A 17676-nucleotide genomic window follows, 5' to 3' on the forward strand; every position below is an offset into this window, starting at 1 on the left:
TTGCTGAACTACAACTTCCATCATCCCTGACCCTTGGCCATGCTTACTGGGGCTGATGGGAGATGTAGTTCAGAAAGGGCCAAAGGTTCTTCCCACCTGATCTATTTGCTTCCTTGCCATCCCCACCCATTTACTCTACTCCAGGCTTCCTCAACCTTGGCCCTCCAGATGTTTTGAGACTACAATCCCCATCACCCCTGACCACTGGTCCTGCTAGCTAGGGATCATGGGAGTTGTAGGCCAAAACCATCTGGAGGACTAAGGTTGAGGAAGCCTGCTCTACTCCTTGCCTCAGGAGCAACAAAGTCCTTCTTCCTGTGCTCAGATATTGAAGTGGGAAAGGACTTTGGATTTCCAAAGCGCACGGCATTCCATTCCACCCATTTCTCCTCTAGGGGCAAGAGCCAAGTCACTTCCAATATTTTTCTTTACAGTATTGGACTTTCCTTTCACTTCCAGGCATATCTGCAACTGAGCGACCTTTCGGCTTTGGCCCAGCCGCTTCATCAGCTCTTAATCTACTTGTACTTGTTCTCCGCTCTTCCTCGGTAGCATGTTGGACGCCTTCTGACCTGAAGGGCTCATCTTCCAGCGTCATAACTTTTATATGCCTGTTGTCTTTGTCCATGGAGTTTTCTTGGCAGGGATACTGGAGTGGCTTGCCGGTTCCTGCTCCAGGTGGACCACGTTTCGTCAAAACTCTCCACTATGACCTGTCCATCTTGGGTGGCCCTGCACGGCATAGCTCATAGCTTCTCTGAGTTGTTCAAGCCCCTTCGCCACGACAAGGCAGTGATCCATGAAGGAGATTACTCTTGGTACAAATTATGATTTGACTGTCTTCCTCATTTCATCATATACTCTTCAGTATTTTGAGTGATGGACTGGGTAATTGAACAAGCCAGAGCCATCTTTCCCATAGGGCTTAGTGGTTCATTGCGCCAGGGCACCGGCCTCTCAGGGGTGCCCCAGCAAGTAGGGGAGCTGCGCGGCTTTGCCGGTGGCCTCCCCTTTCCCTGCACACCCGCCAGCTGTGCCCCACCAACTATATGGCTGGCGGCAGTGGCGGAGGAATGGGGGAGCAGCAAAGCATCTGCAAGCTTCATCCTTATTTTAGTTAATCAAAACTATCCAGCAATATCAAGTTATAGGAAAACTGGTGCTATTAACAGTAATCCTCCTAGTTGGTTAATTGGTTCGGCAACTTCCACGTACGTGACATGTGATGCTAATTATTTTCCCCAAGAGTTAAATGATAACTAATCAGAGGCAGCTACAGGAGAGCTATGCGATTCAAGTGAGGGTCAGATGCCTTGTCAATCCCAGCAAGTATATAAGAGGACAACCCGGCCTGCCCAGGCAATATATAGATACATCATCCAAAACTGGTTTGAAGTTTGTGTTGCAATATCAGTCTCATAATGTTTGACCTGGCGATATATCCTGAATCATGAAGTGTCTTAGGGCTGGGCAATATAACATCCAAAACCAATCTGAAGTCCATTTGGTGATATCAGTTTCATAATTTTTGACCTTGCAATATATCCTGAATCAGGTTGGGTGGATGGATGGATGGGTGCTAGTGCAAAAATTACAATGTGGAGGGAAACCGTGAAGCCAGTCAATGCCTCCATCTTTATTTCAGACACCATGAAATATCAGTAAATAAACAGTGATGTTTAGCTGGTGACATGGCACGCTGTTGAAAACCAGATACCACTTAGCCCAGGCTTCCTCAGACTCGGTCCACCAGATGTTTTGAGAATACAATTCCCATCATCCCTGACCACAGGTCCTGCTAGCTAGGGATCATGGGAGTTGTAGGCCAAAAACATCTGGAGTGCCGAGTTTGAGGAAGCCTGACTTAGTCCTAGCCACAAACAGGAAACAATGAGATAGTTTTGTTTTTTTAAAGAAAACCTTTCAAGCAGTTCCATACTTGACTCAACATACTATATTAAAAGGATAGAGAAACCATACCCATCAACAGGGCAACACATCTTTCAATTGTAATATGCTTTCTACAGCTCTTTTAACTATTAAATCTTAAGGGAATTCTCTTCCCCCGCCATCCTAAGTGTGTTGACAAACTTTTCTATCTGGATTCCTCTTCATTTCCCCAGAGGGACTTGGAAGGGTGAAGGGGACTTGTCCAGACCTGTCCACACGGCGTTTTTCGCCATCTCAGCCCCGGTCCCCATCCTCCCCCGCCGGACCTAATTATTTACTGTGTCGTTTTTTCTCTGAAATTTCAGATACTCCCCAAGCCAGCTCCCCTGCTGCCTCCCTCCCTCCTCCCCTGCCAGCCAGCCCCGCCCACTCCCAGGGTTGACAAACATTTCAGCCCTGGACTTCCCTTTCCTCCCTTTCCAAGATGGGCGAGGAAAATAGGACAAGCCCCAACCTGTCGCTGCTGCATCCCTAACTTAGGCTCCCTGTGCGTGTGTGTCGTGGGTGGGGGGGGGGGAGAGAGAGAGAGAGAGAGAGAGAAGGCAGGAGGTAGGCGGGGCTTCATCCCAACAACAGCTGCCTTTCAAGCCGGCGCTTAATGAGGGGTGTCCCTAGGGGGCTCCGTGACGTCACTGAGCCTCCCGAGCCAACCGGGAGAGGCGGTGGGCGGGGCTCGGCGGGGAGATGAAAGGCGGTGGAATGGAGGCGCGAGGGCGGATAGGGAGCTACCCCGCCCCCTTAGGCAGCTCTTCGCCCTCGCCGTCTCTTTCGCGGGAAGCTGGCTGGGCGAGAGGGCGCTGGTGCGGGGGACTTTATTGTTTTGGGAAGAGGCGAGGAGTGGAGCTCGCTGCTTGGACGTGAGCGATCGGCGGCGGCGTTATCAATATCAGTACCGATAACAGTAATAATAATAATAATAATAATACTAGCAGTGGCGGTGGACTTAGCTTGATCTGGGCAAGGAGGAAGGAGTCGCTGCCCCAGGCATGTGGTTGTCCGGGCCCCACGCTGCCGCCGCTGCCGCCCCCAGAAGCCGCCGATCCTCTGCTGGAACCCGGTAGTCCCCTCCACCCCACCCCTCTCCGCCCCAGCTCTTGGGGGGCTTCCTCTGGATGCGGCTGCGCCTGGGCGCTGCCCGCTCCGTCCGGCTGCCGCCAGCCCCGCCGAGCTTTGGATGATGACGATGAACTCTCTGGCCGAGAGCTTGCTGGGCCCTCCGGACCCGTCCAAGGCGTCCTTCCTGGACTTCGGGCTCGGCCCCCCACCTCCCTCTCCGCCTCTCCATCACCAGCAGCAGCAGCAGCAGCAGCAGCAACCCGGCTTGGCGCCCCCTTACTCTCTGCAAGCGCTGCAGCCGCCGCCGCACGAAGGTGGTGGGGGCGGCGCCTTTTCCCCCGGCGCAGCCTCCTACGGCAGACCCCTGGCTTACGCCCCCTACCCCGGGGCAGCCGGCAGCAGCCCCCACCACGCTTTCTACCACCACCACCATCACCACCACGGCGCCTCGTACTCGCCTTACCAGCAGACCTCCAGCGCCCTGGGACACGGGACGAGGCTGGAGGAGACGGGTAAGGCGAGGCTGGCTGACTTGGGAGGGGGGTCTTGAAAGGATGGGAAGGGGGAGAGAAGCATCCCTCTGGGGCAGCGAAAGCACCCCCGGCGCGTAGTCTTTCTCTGACTTGATCCAGAGTAGCCGGCTAGGCCGTTCACACGGTCGCCGATCCGGTTTGTTGGCGATCCGGATCAAGGGCTGGGTTGCGGCGCAGTGACGAGTAAACTGCTGGAAGGGGCTTGCTCGCCTAGTGTAAGTAGCCTTGGCATAAGCGCCGGTCACGGCTAGGGGTTACAAGGCCCCGGTTTTCCGTGGGCAAGCACAAAAAGTCTGAAAAGGACACGTAGTAAAGGGGTCGCGAATGTGGATGCCTTGACGTGACTTCGAAGCGAGGGAGAGCGATGAGTTGGGGGAGCTGATCTTTTGACTGGGGAGGCAAAACTTGGGGGGAAAGACCCTATGTCTCCGGTAGCTTCTAATGCCAAATTTGGCAGTGTTGGTCAATTCGTTTCCCCTTTCCATCAAACCCCCATTTAATACGCATTTAATACATACACGCATATAAATAAAACGTTGCCCCGGCATTGGAACCAACTGCTAGGGGCCGAGGTCCCTTCGGTCCCCTCAATAAAGCAATTGAAGGTCCGCCCCCCCCCCTTAATGGGCATTGCCATTCAAATGCTGTGCGTGCACTGTCTTGTGATCGATTATATGGGGCGGGATTTACCTGCCTCCCCCCCCCCCAATATTTTATTCAGGTTGGCACCCCCGTGCCCCGGTATCATCAGCGAGGATGGGGAGGGGTACCTAGTGAGAACCTGAGGTGAACTTTAAATCGGATTTAGGATTCATGCAGCGTCAAGCCTGCACTGAGTCCAATGTGCTAATAGATTAACACCTGGTCTCTCTCACTCTGCATTTCTGCCCTGTATCAGTCAACATTCGCAAGTGTGGGGATCTCAAACCAGCATCGATCACTTGTGGAAAACACCCACTTTTGATTGGGGTGTTGCAGAGGACCCTATCTTTTGTATACCCTCTAGGAAAACCACCTGGTTTCCATCCAATGTCAGCTGTATCCAGAGTAGATCTGTTGGGCATAGGTAACTGAGAGCCACTAATTTCAATGGACTTGGTTAGATGCAACCCACCGGCCTACAGCGGTAGAGAAGCAGTTGGCAGCTTCACAAATTCAGTTATGTTCTTAGGTGCAGACCAAAATGCAAATCAGAAGCCTGGTGGATGCGGGGACTGTACAAGGACTGTGGTGTTCAGCTCCTTGCACATCCTTTGCAGTTTGCAAGTCTCTTTCCCGTCCACCAAGTCTGGATACAGACATTTTACTTGGAATAAACCTCTCCCCCTGGCCACCAGCTGCAGAGAGGCTCATGGGAGGGGCTACTAGAGCATTTGCCCCACGGGGCAACCCACCTGACAGGCACCAAAAACATCACCAGGAGTAGGTTGACATGACTAAATCTCTATGGACAACGAGTGTTCCTCTTAGGGCAACAACCTTTGCAGTTATCTGAACATAACTGGGGGCTTGTAGTCACTGGAGATAAGTTCCTCTGCTCCTGATACCCTTTATAAAAAGGATAGTATTTGGTTTCTTGGTTGTTGTTTTTTGGTTTTTAAAATCATTACGGTCATCTTCAAATGTATTTGAAGCTGCCTAATTTCAGGAGGTTTGGCGAGACGACCCCGTTGGCTCCCTTCCAACTCTACAATTCTATTATTCGTATACACTTAAGAGTATTTGGACAGGAGTATCCATGTCTCAGGACTGTTGGAGGTGGGGGAGGGAAATTTTGGAGAGATTGATACCTTCCAGGCCCAAGATGCTGTTGCACCTCTCCTTTAATCCATAGGTTGCTGTGGGTAAGCCCTGGTCTTTCTGCCTCAGTCTCCCTGTCTGGGAAATGGTCAGAAGGGTCACAAGTGCCACAGAAGAGGTACATAGGCAAAAGAGGACAGGAGGGGTTTAGATGTGTGGTGTGCAGGCTTTTGGCAACCCCTTTAGTCCTCGTCCTGAAGCTGGAGCTCTCCTAACTGCAGTTGTTCACAATCACCCTTTGTTAACCCTCTTCTCTTCAGTCCTCTCCTGTTTCCTGCTCTGTTCAGATCGAAAGCACCTGCAGGCAAGGCCTTGTTGCCTCTTGATTGTATTGCTCTGTAAAACTGCCATGTACCTGGATGGTGCTGTGTAAATAACTTGCCACAGGAGGATGAGGGAGGTTCAGCCACCCAGCAAGCCTCATGGCAGCCCTTAGACTGATGTTCTGGGGCTGAGCCCTGGCTGTTTTCAGTTTGTTCCACCCTTTGCACATGGGCAGAGTGCCTTTTGATCCAAGACACTTCCTCAGCTCCAAGACAGGATGCTACACACAAACTTACTTTATGTCAGAAATGGGATACAGTCTGTGGCCCCACCATGCAGGGAGAGATATATTCCATCCCCAGTACTTTAGGAAAACTTTTGTATTTTTTGGGGGGGGGTATGTCTCTTCCAGGGACGCGGGTGGCGCTGTGGGTTAAACCACAGACTTGCCGATCAGAAGGTTGGCGGTTTGAATCCCCGTGACGGGGTGAGCTCCTGTTGTTCGGTCCCTGCTCCTGCCAACCTAGCAGTTCAAAAGCACAAAGTGCAAGTAGATAAATAGGTACCACTCCAGCAGGAAGGTAAACGGCATTTTCGTGTGCTGCTCTGGTTCGCCAGAAGCGGCTTAGTCATGCTGGCCACATGACCTGGAAGCTGTCTGCGGACAAACACCGGCTCTCGGCCAATAAAGCAAGATGAGCGCCGCAAACCCAGAGACGGCCACGGCTGGACCTAATGGTCAGGGGTCCCTTTACTTTTACCTATATCTCTTCCATTCACAGCTCCTTCTTGACACATTTGATGGGCAATTTTCTTTCTCATTCCTCCCCCCTCCTTCTGACATACTATCAAGGGATATCATTGGAATGAGTCCCTATCCGTTCTGGGTAGCATTTTAAATAATTTTGACAAAACCCAGATGCTTTCTCAGACGACGAGGCAAACTCTGCAGAATCCTTTAATAGGAAACTGCTTGACTTGGTTTCTTCCAAAGAGGGCATGCAAATATATTAATATTTCTCTGGCATGTTTTGCATTGCAAAGGGGCTTCTCTGTTGCATGCCGTCCCCAACCAACTTGGCTTTAAACTGAGCTCCCAAACCTAAGAAAAAAGAATGTTAGATGGATTCATTCCTGAGACACTGAACTGCAAAGGATGATTTGTAGATGTTTTGTTTGTTTTAGGGCCTGCTGCATTTTGAAAAATTATTATTGGATTTAAAAGAAGCAATTGATCTTTCTTTTTTCTTTTTCTAAAAAGCCATTTAAAAGTCACCCGGTGGTTCATAAATGGGAAACATATGAACGCTGTAACTGAAAACATTGTCTGTTGTTTAGATTTTTTGTTCTAAATCTGAAATGGAAATGCTAACTTTTATACTTTTAATTTTTTATTTAAATGTGATTTAGACAGAGGACATTCCAAACCCAGTCCTCCTCCCCCATTTCCTATGTTAATGACTTGGAGTGGGGTGGGCGCTTCAGAGTGCAGTGGTAAAATGATGTCTTATGCATAAGATTTAAAAAGATGCATAAGAATATTCTTGAATCAGCTACAGGACTGATTTATTTTTATTTTGAAAAAAGGATGCTTTAGAAACAGGATATGCTGAGCCATTTTCAGCTAGATAGTCTGGACTGAAATTAACCCATAAAATTAGCCCCCTTCCATGGGTGTTTCTGTTCAACTTTTTTTGTGAAACTGGGTCCATAATGCTAAACTTGGGGGAAAATCCAAGTTAGACTTGACTCGTTTCTTGATTATTAAGTGTGTGTGTGAACTTGGGATTTTTCGATTGCACCAATTCTTACATCTCCAGGCGCCCTAGCAGAATGTTTGTAATATATTGCCATTTCCAATACAGCTCTAGGACCCAAGTGGTAGAAAACACGGCTGTGAAACGGATGGGCTCCCGCGCTTGGCTCTCTCGGTCTGCGTTTTCCACTGCCCAAGCAAGGAATATGCATTGTTTATATTCAAGGAATATGTATGCTATTAAATTTACAGACAAAGCAATGCTTCTCATCTTAATAGCTGGAGATGGGGAGGAGTTGAGTTAGTAGCCCCTTGACTGCCCAGGCAATAACAGTGCGTCTGAGCATGCACAGAGTGCTTCTCCGTCATCCCCGAAGAACAATAGGCTGCCCTCTTGAAACGAGGAGTCCAGGCAGCTCTCAAAACCCCCCCGCGCGCCGCTTCTTCAAAAGAAGCCCTGAATTATAGCCAATAATTCGTTTCCTCGCAGCGTGTCTTGTTTATATATTTGAATCCCCAGCCCTCACCCCCCCCCCAAACACTCTTTTTAATTGGCACCTGTCAAGATCAGCAAGGGAGATAGAAGATGTCTTTATGGTAATTTGAGGCAGAATTGCAGCATCACGGAAATCCATTTGCAAGCGCTGCCCTCTCCCTTTGGCTGAAGAGCAATTTCGATTTATTAGGCCGGCGTAGATCGCACGCACCGACGGCTTAATTAATGAGCTTTGGAACGCGCCGTGGCGCTACAATTCGAGGAGGCGATGATTACTACTTGCCACAGGGGCAACCCGCTTCCATATCGCTTAATCATGCAATCCAAGACCCCAAAATTAAGAGGGATCTTCCTAGCTGGCGCGGCTAGCGGAGAAAGACCGTTCATAGGATTCCGTCCCACCCCACGCGCAAACACACAAAACACGTGGCCTCGGTTTTCTTTTTGTTGCAGCCACCCCAGAGTTACCCAGAACGCTGCCTCAAGACAGAAAGGGTAGCCTTATCCGTCGGCGCTTCCCAGCTCGCTGCTGGGCCCGTTTACTCGGAAGTAAGCGCCTCTTGAGTCCAGTGGGACTTGGCCCCAAAGCACTATGTTGGGTAGGTCGCGAGCTTCCCCACGCCCATTGAGATCAGTAAGACTTAGGCCGCCTGGTTGCGTCCTGATTGCGCCCGATCCTAAACGTGCTTCCTGGCGAGAAAGCCCCGCTGAAATCCCAGGAACAGATTTCTTGACGAAGCGCGGTCAGCTAAGAGGTGTCAAACGGTCCTGGCTTTTGATGGCACCAGTTGCTGTTGGTTAGAAACAGGAGGTTGTGGCGGCTTTCGAATGACACAGAGCTCTTCGTTAGGCAAGAGGGAAATTAGTTCTCAAATTGGAGGAGAAGTGGTTCCTTTGTCGTGCCGTTTACTCCTAGGTAAATGGGATTAGGGTGGCGCGTCAGTCTAGCGAAACAACATGATCGATTTATTAGAATTGTTTTTACACCAGTGTAATCACGTTTGCAGAGCAAGGCGGACTACAATGGGCGCGCACGTATACAATCCGCCTTGCCCTGCGAATCTGATTGAATAGCAGGTCGGACCTTCTTGTTCTTCTCAGGAGTAAACCCCATGGACTTTAACAGGGTTACTCCTAGGTAAAGTGTGTTGCACGGCAGCGTTAAGGCTGTCAAATCAATTCTGTTGGGATACTGAGAATTATTAATATCTCACATCGAATACAACTGATCAGTAGAAAGGACTTTATGATCTGAAAACAGAGACGATGTACGTACTTTTGTAACCCAAGGAAATCATTAATAAAAACAATGTTTAAAAATGGTTTGGAAGCATTGCGTCGGAGCGCGCAATTTTCCACAAATCGCTTCCGTTTAAACGGGTGCGCGCTTGTAGAAGAGGAACTGTGCAACCCTATGCGCGTCTACTCGGAAGTAAATCCACTGAGTTCAGCGGATTGCGCAGGAATAGGGTTGCAGACCAGTAGCGCAAGCTTAGGAGAATCCAAGTGACCTGTAGATAGGATTGTTTTAAAGCTGCAATCCTGTGTGCATTTAGTTGGATTGAATGCAGTGGGACTTGCTTCCGTGTAGCATGTGGTATGAGCCAGGGAACCCTGGCTTCAAAAAGAAATCCTAGAAGTAATTCCGTTGTCGTTGTTATTTTAATGATTCGCCTTTCAGCCCGAAGCTTCCCAAGGCGGCCTACAAACAAATGCGTTAAAACGCCACTCACCAAGAGCCCTTAAAACCAATAAACATTGACGCCAATGATTCCACCCCCCCCCCAAGGGAGGCTGATTCTTTTATTACAGGCTTGTGGTATGGGGGAAGAGGCGGCTGCAAAATCCCTTTCAAAACAAATACAATAATAAATGTGGTATTAAGACTTTCAATTATATAATAATAAAATTAATTGAAAGTAGTGCCATAAATTGCGGTGTGTCGGAAATGTAAAAAACAACACCTCCAAAAACCCACACACAACGTTAGCGCGGAACCCTGGCAAGTCCTGGTTTTCTGGCTTTGAAGAGGAAAATAGGCAACACAGCGGTCCTTTTGATGTTTTTATATTTAAGCTTCAGCAGGTGAGGGCGTTTAAAATCAACATTAAAATCGAATCCGTCAGTGCAATGAGTTTTGGGGCATGGAAAGGCAAGATAACCCGAATTGAATCGGGTTTTTAAAATTATTATTATTATAAAAGCATGACCCTACGCCTACTGCGGAAGAGCTTGGCAGAAAACACACCGGTCTCTGGAATAAGTAAAAGGCGAGGCCAGGAGTCCGCTTGGCTTCATCCCAGCAACCCCAGAAACGTTCGCGGAGAATAGAGACGCCGCGTGGAATAATTTCGGCCTGTGCGTCCCAAGTAATTTATTTAAACCATTTAATAACCTCTCCGTTTTATTTTTCCTTCGGAAAGGAGCCGTGAGGAGCAGAAGGCTTAAAAACAAAAACCCTCGTTGCGCGTGCACAGGGGTTTCCTTCCGAGGAAGCGCGCGCGGGATCGCCCTGTAGATCATTTTAGTGGAGCAGAGGCGATCCGAGCTAAAGAGCGCTTTTAAGAAAGCAGAAATCGCTCACCTGTCGTTTTTAAAACCAGCGATCTGGCTTTGTGCGCGCGCGTTTTGGCGTGAACCCGAAAGCCCCGCCGTTTCCACCCGCTGCGCATTCCCTCCCCCCGAAGGCCTGCAGTTTAGGCGGTGTTAAATATCAGGTTAATTTCGCTGCTTCGTTTCTGTTCGGTTTCTTGGGCTCGTCTTGTGGTTCCTCCCGGCTGGCAAAGCAAGCTCTTCCTTAAGGAGGAAAGTGTTCTTATGTGGTTAATTTCAAGGGTTCCATTTAATCCGCGCTCCAATTCCTGAGCGTCCTCAAACCTGGCTAATTAAAATCTCGATTTAAAACCTGACATGGTGAAATGAAGATGATTTCATGCAGTCAAATCGTTGCTGCAGGTTTGCGCTTTCGACGGGTCGTGATTTCTATGAATCATCCGAGCGACCGCTCTGGATGTGTTAAGTTTCTTGAAGGGCGCTTTCGTTTCCAGACTTTTCTCCTCGCCCCCTTCCCTTTTTTAAATTAGACAATGAATGAATAAGGCCCTGAGATCTTTCTTCCAAACGCATCGGAAGCCCCCTTCAGTTTCAAGACGGCTTGACAGAATCCAACTGTATGGCAATCTCTTAGAATAAATGCTTAAATAATAATAGTAATAATAATAATAAATAATAATAATAATCATCATCATCTTTACGCAGGACCGAGAGAATCTCCATGCTGAAATCACCCTGCCAGCCATTATATTTAATACTGAGCTAGGTGAGCCAATGGTCCCATTCAGTCATCTCTCCTTAGAGTTGTTGTATATTAATAATAATGTACAATAATAACAATATATTAACACGACGGCCACCTGTGGTTGCAGGTGTGTTAGTCCCACCTAGCGTAATAAACAAACAACACCCCCCCCAAAAAACCTTTCATGTTCTCTCAGGGAATAATTCATCGCCCTGGCTCTACTAAACTTCAGATATCTGGTTTTATTACGGTTATTGGTTTTATTTCGCAAACCGCCTTGTTTTTTGTGCAGTGAAAGGCGGTCTCCAAAGTCTTTAAAATCAAGATTTCGGCAACTGTGTTTCAATACTGGCAGACGAAATTTCTTGCTTTAGAGAACCAAGAGTTTAAGAAGCGGCTAGTCGGGTATGATCCCCTCCCCCCAATTTTTAGCAACCCCAGTGTTAGAGACAGCGGGGAAACGGTCAACTTCGCCTGGGGTGGGAGGCACCTGCGTTGTAGGCTCCGGCGGGAAGTTCTCCTGCGCAAGAGCGCGAGGTTGATTTGCAGGAGAACCACCGGCGGATTTGTGCCCCGAGACGTCACCTTGACGGTCTCTTAAAATCAGTTGTGGGCGTGCAAGGTCGGTCGCTTGTGATTCCTCTACTCAAAGGAGTCCATAACTGGCTTTTACCATTCGAGTTCAGAGACACTTCTGATCATAAACGTTGTGGGAAACGTCAGGATTTTAGGTAAAATTTCCATTAGAGAGCATAATAATAACAATAACAATAAAATTTTATAATATATATTTATATATTAGAAATTATATATATTATATATTCACGCACACATTCAGATCTCCCCCTTCCCCCGTTTAAGTTTCTGAGGGCCTCGATCCTCGTGCATCTACTCCTTACACACGCAGCCAATCCACGTCCCCCACCCAGCAGATCCTTCAGCATAACAGAACACAGCCATTCAAGCAAAATCTGGCAATCGATAAACTAAAATAAAATCATCGGTTGGATCCAGACCGAACTGGTCCCCTTGAATTACAGTCCTAACAATTTAAATCGCTCAAGTCACGGCTTAGTTCCAACTGATTTCGATGGCAACTCCTCAAACCCCAGCCATTGTATACTCTGAAGCAAGCCCCATTTGACTCCATGGGACTTACTCCCAGGTAAATGGTGTGCTTAAATACAGCATTGCAGCCTTGATCTCAGTCCAGATTTACGCGTGCTCTAATTGATGCAGAAATATTAAGGCTTTTCTTAGACTGACTGGAGGGGCGGTGTTCCATTTTCTTTTTCTTCGTGTTTATATTTATTAAACTTTTTTTTTTAACGTAGACACAGGGTCAGGCGCCTTGATTTTTCTTTTCAACTTAAATTATTCCTTAAGGGCTCGGCACTTTAATCTTTCTGACTAGCTGACATCCCGTACTTCGTGGATTGCGTGTAGGCGGTCATTATTTAGGTCTCTCCTCGTCTATCAAAGACAAGCGGCGTCTTCAACCGGTTTATAAAACCACAAGAATTGTGTATTATTTTTTTTAAGGAGGGGAAAGAGAGCTTACTTTTCACTTTGGCGGGGTTTGCGCAGGAGAACTCCCCCGCTGTTTTGCACTGCTCGATTTCAAGCAGATAAGAAGCGCGCTCCTACGCGCGTTTACGCGCAAATAATTCCCATTGAGTCCAACGGGAGTGAGAGCGCAGTTTGCGCGACCCGCGCGCTCTTACTCGGGAGTAAATCCCATAGAAAACAAATGGGGCTTCCTTCTCAGTAGACAAGCCCTGCGATTTCGGAGTAGATCGCTTTGTGGTTTCCTTTTGGAGACCGTTTCCGGTAGAAATGAAGCGAGCAGGAGCAGTCTACTCAGAAGTAAGCCCCATTGAGTTCAAGGGGATTTGCTCCCACGTAAGCATGTGGTCGGTTGCAGAATAAGCTGGCAAAAAAAGAGAGAGAGAGAGAGAGAGAGAGAGAGAGAAGCGAATTATATTTAATAAAGGCTCGTGCCCAATATTCGCAAGTTAAACTGAAGCCTGCAGTTAAATTAGTGAAATTTGGAGTCCCCACCCCCGTAAATTGTGTTGATATTATTATTATTAATCCATTTGAATCCAGGTATTTTGGTTTAACCAAGCAAGGCCGATCGCGTTTATTTGATAACATTAACTGGTTGTGTTGGTATCAACAGAAAAGGAAAAAAACTGAACAGGGGATCTTCTTGATGAAACCGTGTGCGTGTGTTTTAACTGAGATCAACAAAGTACAGCCCTAAAAAAAATTCTTATAAATTTCCTTAGGGGAAGAAGAGGGGTGGGGAGGACCACGTGGGCGGGCCCAGGTAACCGAACACCCTGCACTCCATGCAATTATTGGCCCTGGAACAAATAACTTTCTTCACCTGCGAAGCTCCCGCTCCCGAAGTGACTGCGGCTTGTTTACTTTGAGATCTGTTGCGACTCCGGGATTGACAGCCAGAACCGACGCTTGTTTACCGGGAACGAAGGTCTCCCGGGATTGACAGTCCTGAGAAATCACTGCATCCTTTACTCAGGAGTAAATCTGACCACCTACGACGGGATTTACTCCTGCGTAAGTGTGGACGCAGTGGTGCTGTGGTCTAACCACTGAGCCTCTTGGGCTTGCCGATCAGAAGGTCGGCGGTTTGAATCCCCATGATGGGTGAGCTCCCTTTGCTCTGTCCCAGCTCCTGCCAACCTAGCAGTTCGAAAGCACACCAGTGCAAGTAGATAAATAGGTACTGCTGTGGCGGGAAGGTAAACGGCATTTCCGTGCGCTGCTCTGGTTCACCAGAAGTCATGCTGGCCACATGACCTGGAAGCTGCAGACAAACGCTGGCTCCCTCAGCCAGTAAAGCCAGATGAGCGCCGCAACCCCAGAGTCGTCCACGACTGGACCTAATGGTCTGGGGTACCTTTACCTTTAAGTGTGGATAGGGTTGTAAGCCTTTCATGGCGATCCCTATCCGGTTCAAGAAGTCCAGAGCAGCTTGCTCTTGAGGAAAACCTTCCTTGGAGGTTTTCAAGCAGAGCTTGGGTGGCTGTTTGTCATGGATGCTTTAGTTGAGATTCCTGCATTGCTGGAGGTTGGACTAGATGACCCTTGGGTCCCTTCCAACTCTATGATTCTATGAAACAAGCTCAGGCTGAAACCACCTTCTAATCTAGCTTCCTGGTCTCAGAGCTGGCCAACCATGTGCTTATGGGATACCCACACAAACAGGGCAACCTGCAACATTGCCCTCTCTCGTCCCCAGCATACTGCCTCTGATAGCAGACATGGAACATAGCCATAATGTCTAGTAGCCATGGAAAGACTTAACTTCCGTTCTCTTGTCTAATCCTCTCCTTTTGAAAGCCATCTAAGTTGGTGAACATTGCTGCACCATCTTACAGGAGCGGATTTCGCGCTTTAAACCATGTGCTGTTAAATTTATTCCTCTTTGCTGGCTGGGTAGCCTTGGGTTCAAATCTTACAAGGGGAGGAAAAACTGCTCCTTATTATCCACTTCCCTCATTTCATGCACAAAATGTTACACACTTCCATCATGTGCCCCTTTTCTCTAGGGTTCCCCTCCAAAAAACTAAAAAAGGAAAAAAACCTAGAATGTTAGAATTGTATTAATAACACCAACAAGAACTTTATTGTTTATACCCTGCCCAATTCCAGCAGTAAGGGACGTGGGTAGTGCTGTGGGTTAAACCACAGAGCCTAGGACTTGCCGATCAGAAGGCCGGCGGTTTGAATCCCCGCAACGGAGTGAGCTCCCGTTGCTCAGTCCCTGCTCCTGCCAACCTAGCAGTTCGAAAGTACGTCAAAGTGCAAGTAGATAAATAGGTACTGCTCCGGCAGGAAGGTAAACGGTGTTTCCGTGCACTGCTCTGGTTCGCCAGAAGCGGCTTAGTCATGCTGGCCACATGACCCGGAAGCTGTACGCCGGCTCCCTCGGCCAATAAAGAGAGATGAGCGCCGCAACCCCAGAGTCGGCCACGACTGGACCTAATGGTCAGGGGTCCCTTTACCTTTACCTTTAATTTCAGCTGTAGAATTGGAAGGAACCCCTTGGTCATCTAATGCTTAGCTTAGCACTTGTGCTAGCAGTTTTGTTGCTGCTTCTCATAGTGGAGTTTTCTCTATCCCCTAGATATTTTTGGTTGTGTTTTTCTGAACCATTTCCAGCTGTGTGATATCCTTCCTGAGATGAGGCAGCCAGAACCGTCCATGCCCTACCAAATGGGGTCTCACCTTAGCTTTGTACAAGGGCATGATGATATAACTGGCAGTTTAATTTTCAGATCCTTTCTAAATAATTCCTTTTTTATTATTAAATATTTTTTTATTAAATTTTCCATTTTAACAATCCAATCAAATCACATTAAATAGTCCAAATTATACAAATCATATAGTCCAAATATTCTGCCAAATACTTCCCATGCTTCAAGTTCGGGGGGGCTCTGATCCTTTCTAAATAATTCCTACCTTGGAATTCTGCTAGGATCCCAGCTTTTCCATTTTAAGCTTATTTCTTTGGAAGTTAATGGGCCTTACTCCCAAGTAATGGCAGCTGTGCATGCATAGGATTTTGCAGCTTTATAATGCAAGCCTGTACATGAATATTCAGGAACAAGCCCCATTGAGTTCAGTGGAAGTTGCTGCTGAGTAAGTGTGCATAAATTTGCAGCCTTAGACTTGAAAGGCAGGTCTGCTTCTTCCTACTTTCTGTAAGTTACCTGAATCCCACCACCCCCAGTTGCCATTTTTGTTGTTTTTTCCAAGTCAGTGCAGTGCTTGAGTCATTTATTTATTTATTTAATGCATACCGTATTTTTTGCTCCATAAGTCTCACTTTTTCCCTCCTAAAAAGTAAGGGGAAATGTGTGTGCGTTTTATGGAGTGAATGCAGGCTGCGCAGCTATCCCAAAAGCCAGATGCTTTCGCTGCGCAGCGATCCCTCTTGCTGTTCTGGCTGCTGGGATTCAGAATATTTTTTTCCTTGTTTTCGGTATATATGTTTTAATACTAATATTTTTAAAAGAAGCTTTAAGTGCTGTACAACATTAAAAATTGAACACTCTTATTGTGGTGTTGTTTTTTTAAAAAAATAACCGACACAACATAAAAAACAGTGGTATAAAAGCATATAAAATCAGAATTTGGGGTATTTCGAAAAATAAAAATGGGATTCAATTTTATGGCCCAGGAGAAATGGAAACCTGTGTTTTTAGAAGGCGTCTGACGCAACTGATAGTTGCTGCTTCAGGTTTCTGTAAATCCTTTTAGAGAGGAATGTGGATCAGGTGAATTCATTCCCAGTTTGATTACTGCAAAAGCAGCAGAGACCGCCCCTTTCATAAAGTCAGGTAAGGATGCATAGGATCAGATCGCACACTGTTTCCGGGGGGGTGGGGGGAATGCTTCCCCTTCCTTATTTTAGAAGATTCTCACACCTGTCTTGGATCAAATATCCTGTCCAGTCCCACTCTTGGTCTGCCAAGATATGAAACCATAACACAACCACAGGGACTTATTTATCTGGCCAATTCAACAGGTGAAGCTTCTCTGAGCCGGAAGCTGCGGTGATGGGCTGAAGCTACACCACTTGCATTTCTGCCTTACCGTGTTGCTCTGACAGAGAGCTCTTGCTTTGTAAAAACATAAAGGAAAGTAACACACCCCGGAAGAATGCGGAGTCTAAGGTGACCAAGATGAACTCATAAAGATAGAAATCCCAAAGGATTAAAATGTCCAAGCTCTTGTTATGAATTTATGTTCTAGGAAACCAAGATTATGAGAAAGGTTGAGCTCTAGCTATGTTACTCTAGTGGAGTGGTTTTGTTAATTGGCAAGGATATGCTGTGAAATGTGATCTAGTGGAAGATTTCTTAAATGTTATTACTGGGTATTATTAAGTAGTGTTGGTATGATCCTCATCTGTATAGTTTGTGATACAGAAATTCAGATGGTAATCAGGCTGCAAATAAAATCATAATGCGTGTACATAATATTGCTTAGTGTTAAGAGTAATTACAGACCTAGTAATCCTTGCAGTGGCCCTACAGGGAAGGGCAATATTAGCAGAGCAAACAGGGGAGGTGGCAGGGAATAGTTGCTACTCTCAGGCACCCACTTACCTGAGAGTAAGCTCCATTGAACTTGAGGGGACTTACTTCCAAGTAGATGTATGTAAGATTGTAACCCTAGGCACATTTATTTGGATACGCTATTGGGATGATGGTGGTGAAAGCAAGATAGGAACCAGAAATAATATGCATTTGGGTGTGGATTTGAGTTTTATCTTATGAAACTAAATTCTCTGCCTGGTGGATTTTAATATTGTTTCTGCTGACTCTATCTCTGCATCATTCATGTTAATAAAATGGATCATGTCCTCTTAAGATCAACTAACATGGATCTCTTACCAAGATAGGAAAGATTTCTTGGCAAACATTTGGTTATGCTTTGCATAACATAAAAAGCCAACAGTATTATTATTATTATTATTATTATTATT

At 47.0% G+C, this 17676-nt stretch overlaps 1 protein-coding gene across 1 annotated transcript in view; it reads left to right on the forward strand.

Moving 5' to 3' along the window:
• The first annotated feature begins 2697 nt into the window (after positions 1-2697).
• The window catches only part of DLX4 (distal-less homeobox 4), a 33788-nt gene continuing 18809 nt past the window's right edge, over positions 2698-17676 (forward strand). Inside the window, exon 1 of the mRNA XM_081838221.1 lies at positions 2698-3518. Coding sequence (XP_081694347.1) covers positions 3125-3518 — 394 coding nt within the window. The 5' untranslated portion in view covers positions 2698-3124. The remainder of the gene's footprint in view (positions 3519-17676) is intronic.

The sequence above is a fragment of the Podarcis erhardii genome (genome assembly GCF_964252035.2).
Source record: "Podarcis erhardii genome assembly, chromosome: 13".
In the NCBI taxonomy this organism is placed as follows: Eukaryota; Metazoa; Chordata; class Lepidosauria; order Squamata; family Lacertidae; genus Podarcis; species Podarcis erhardii.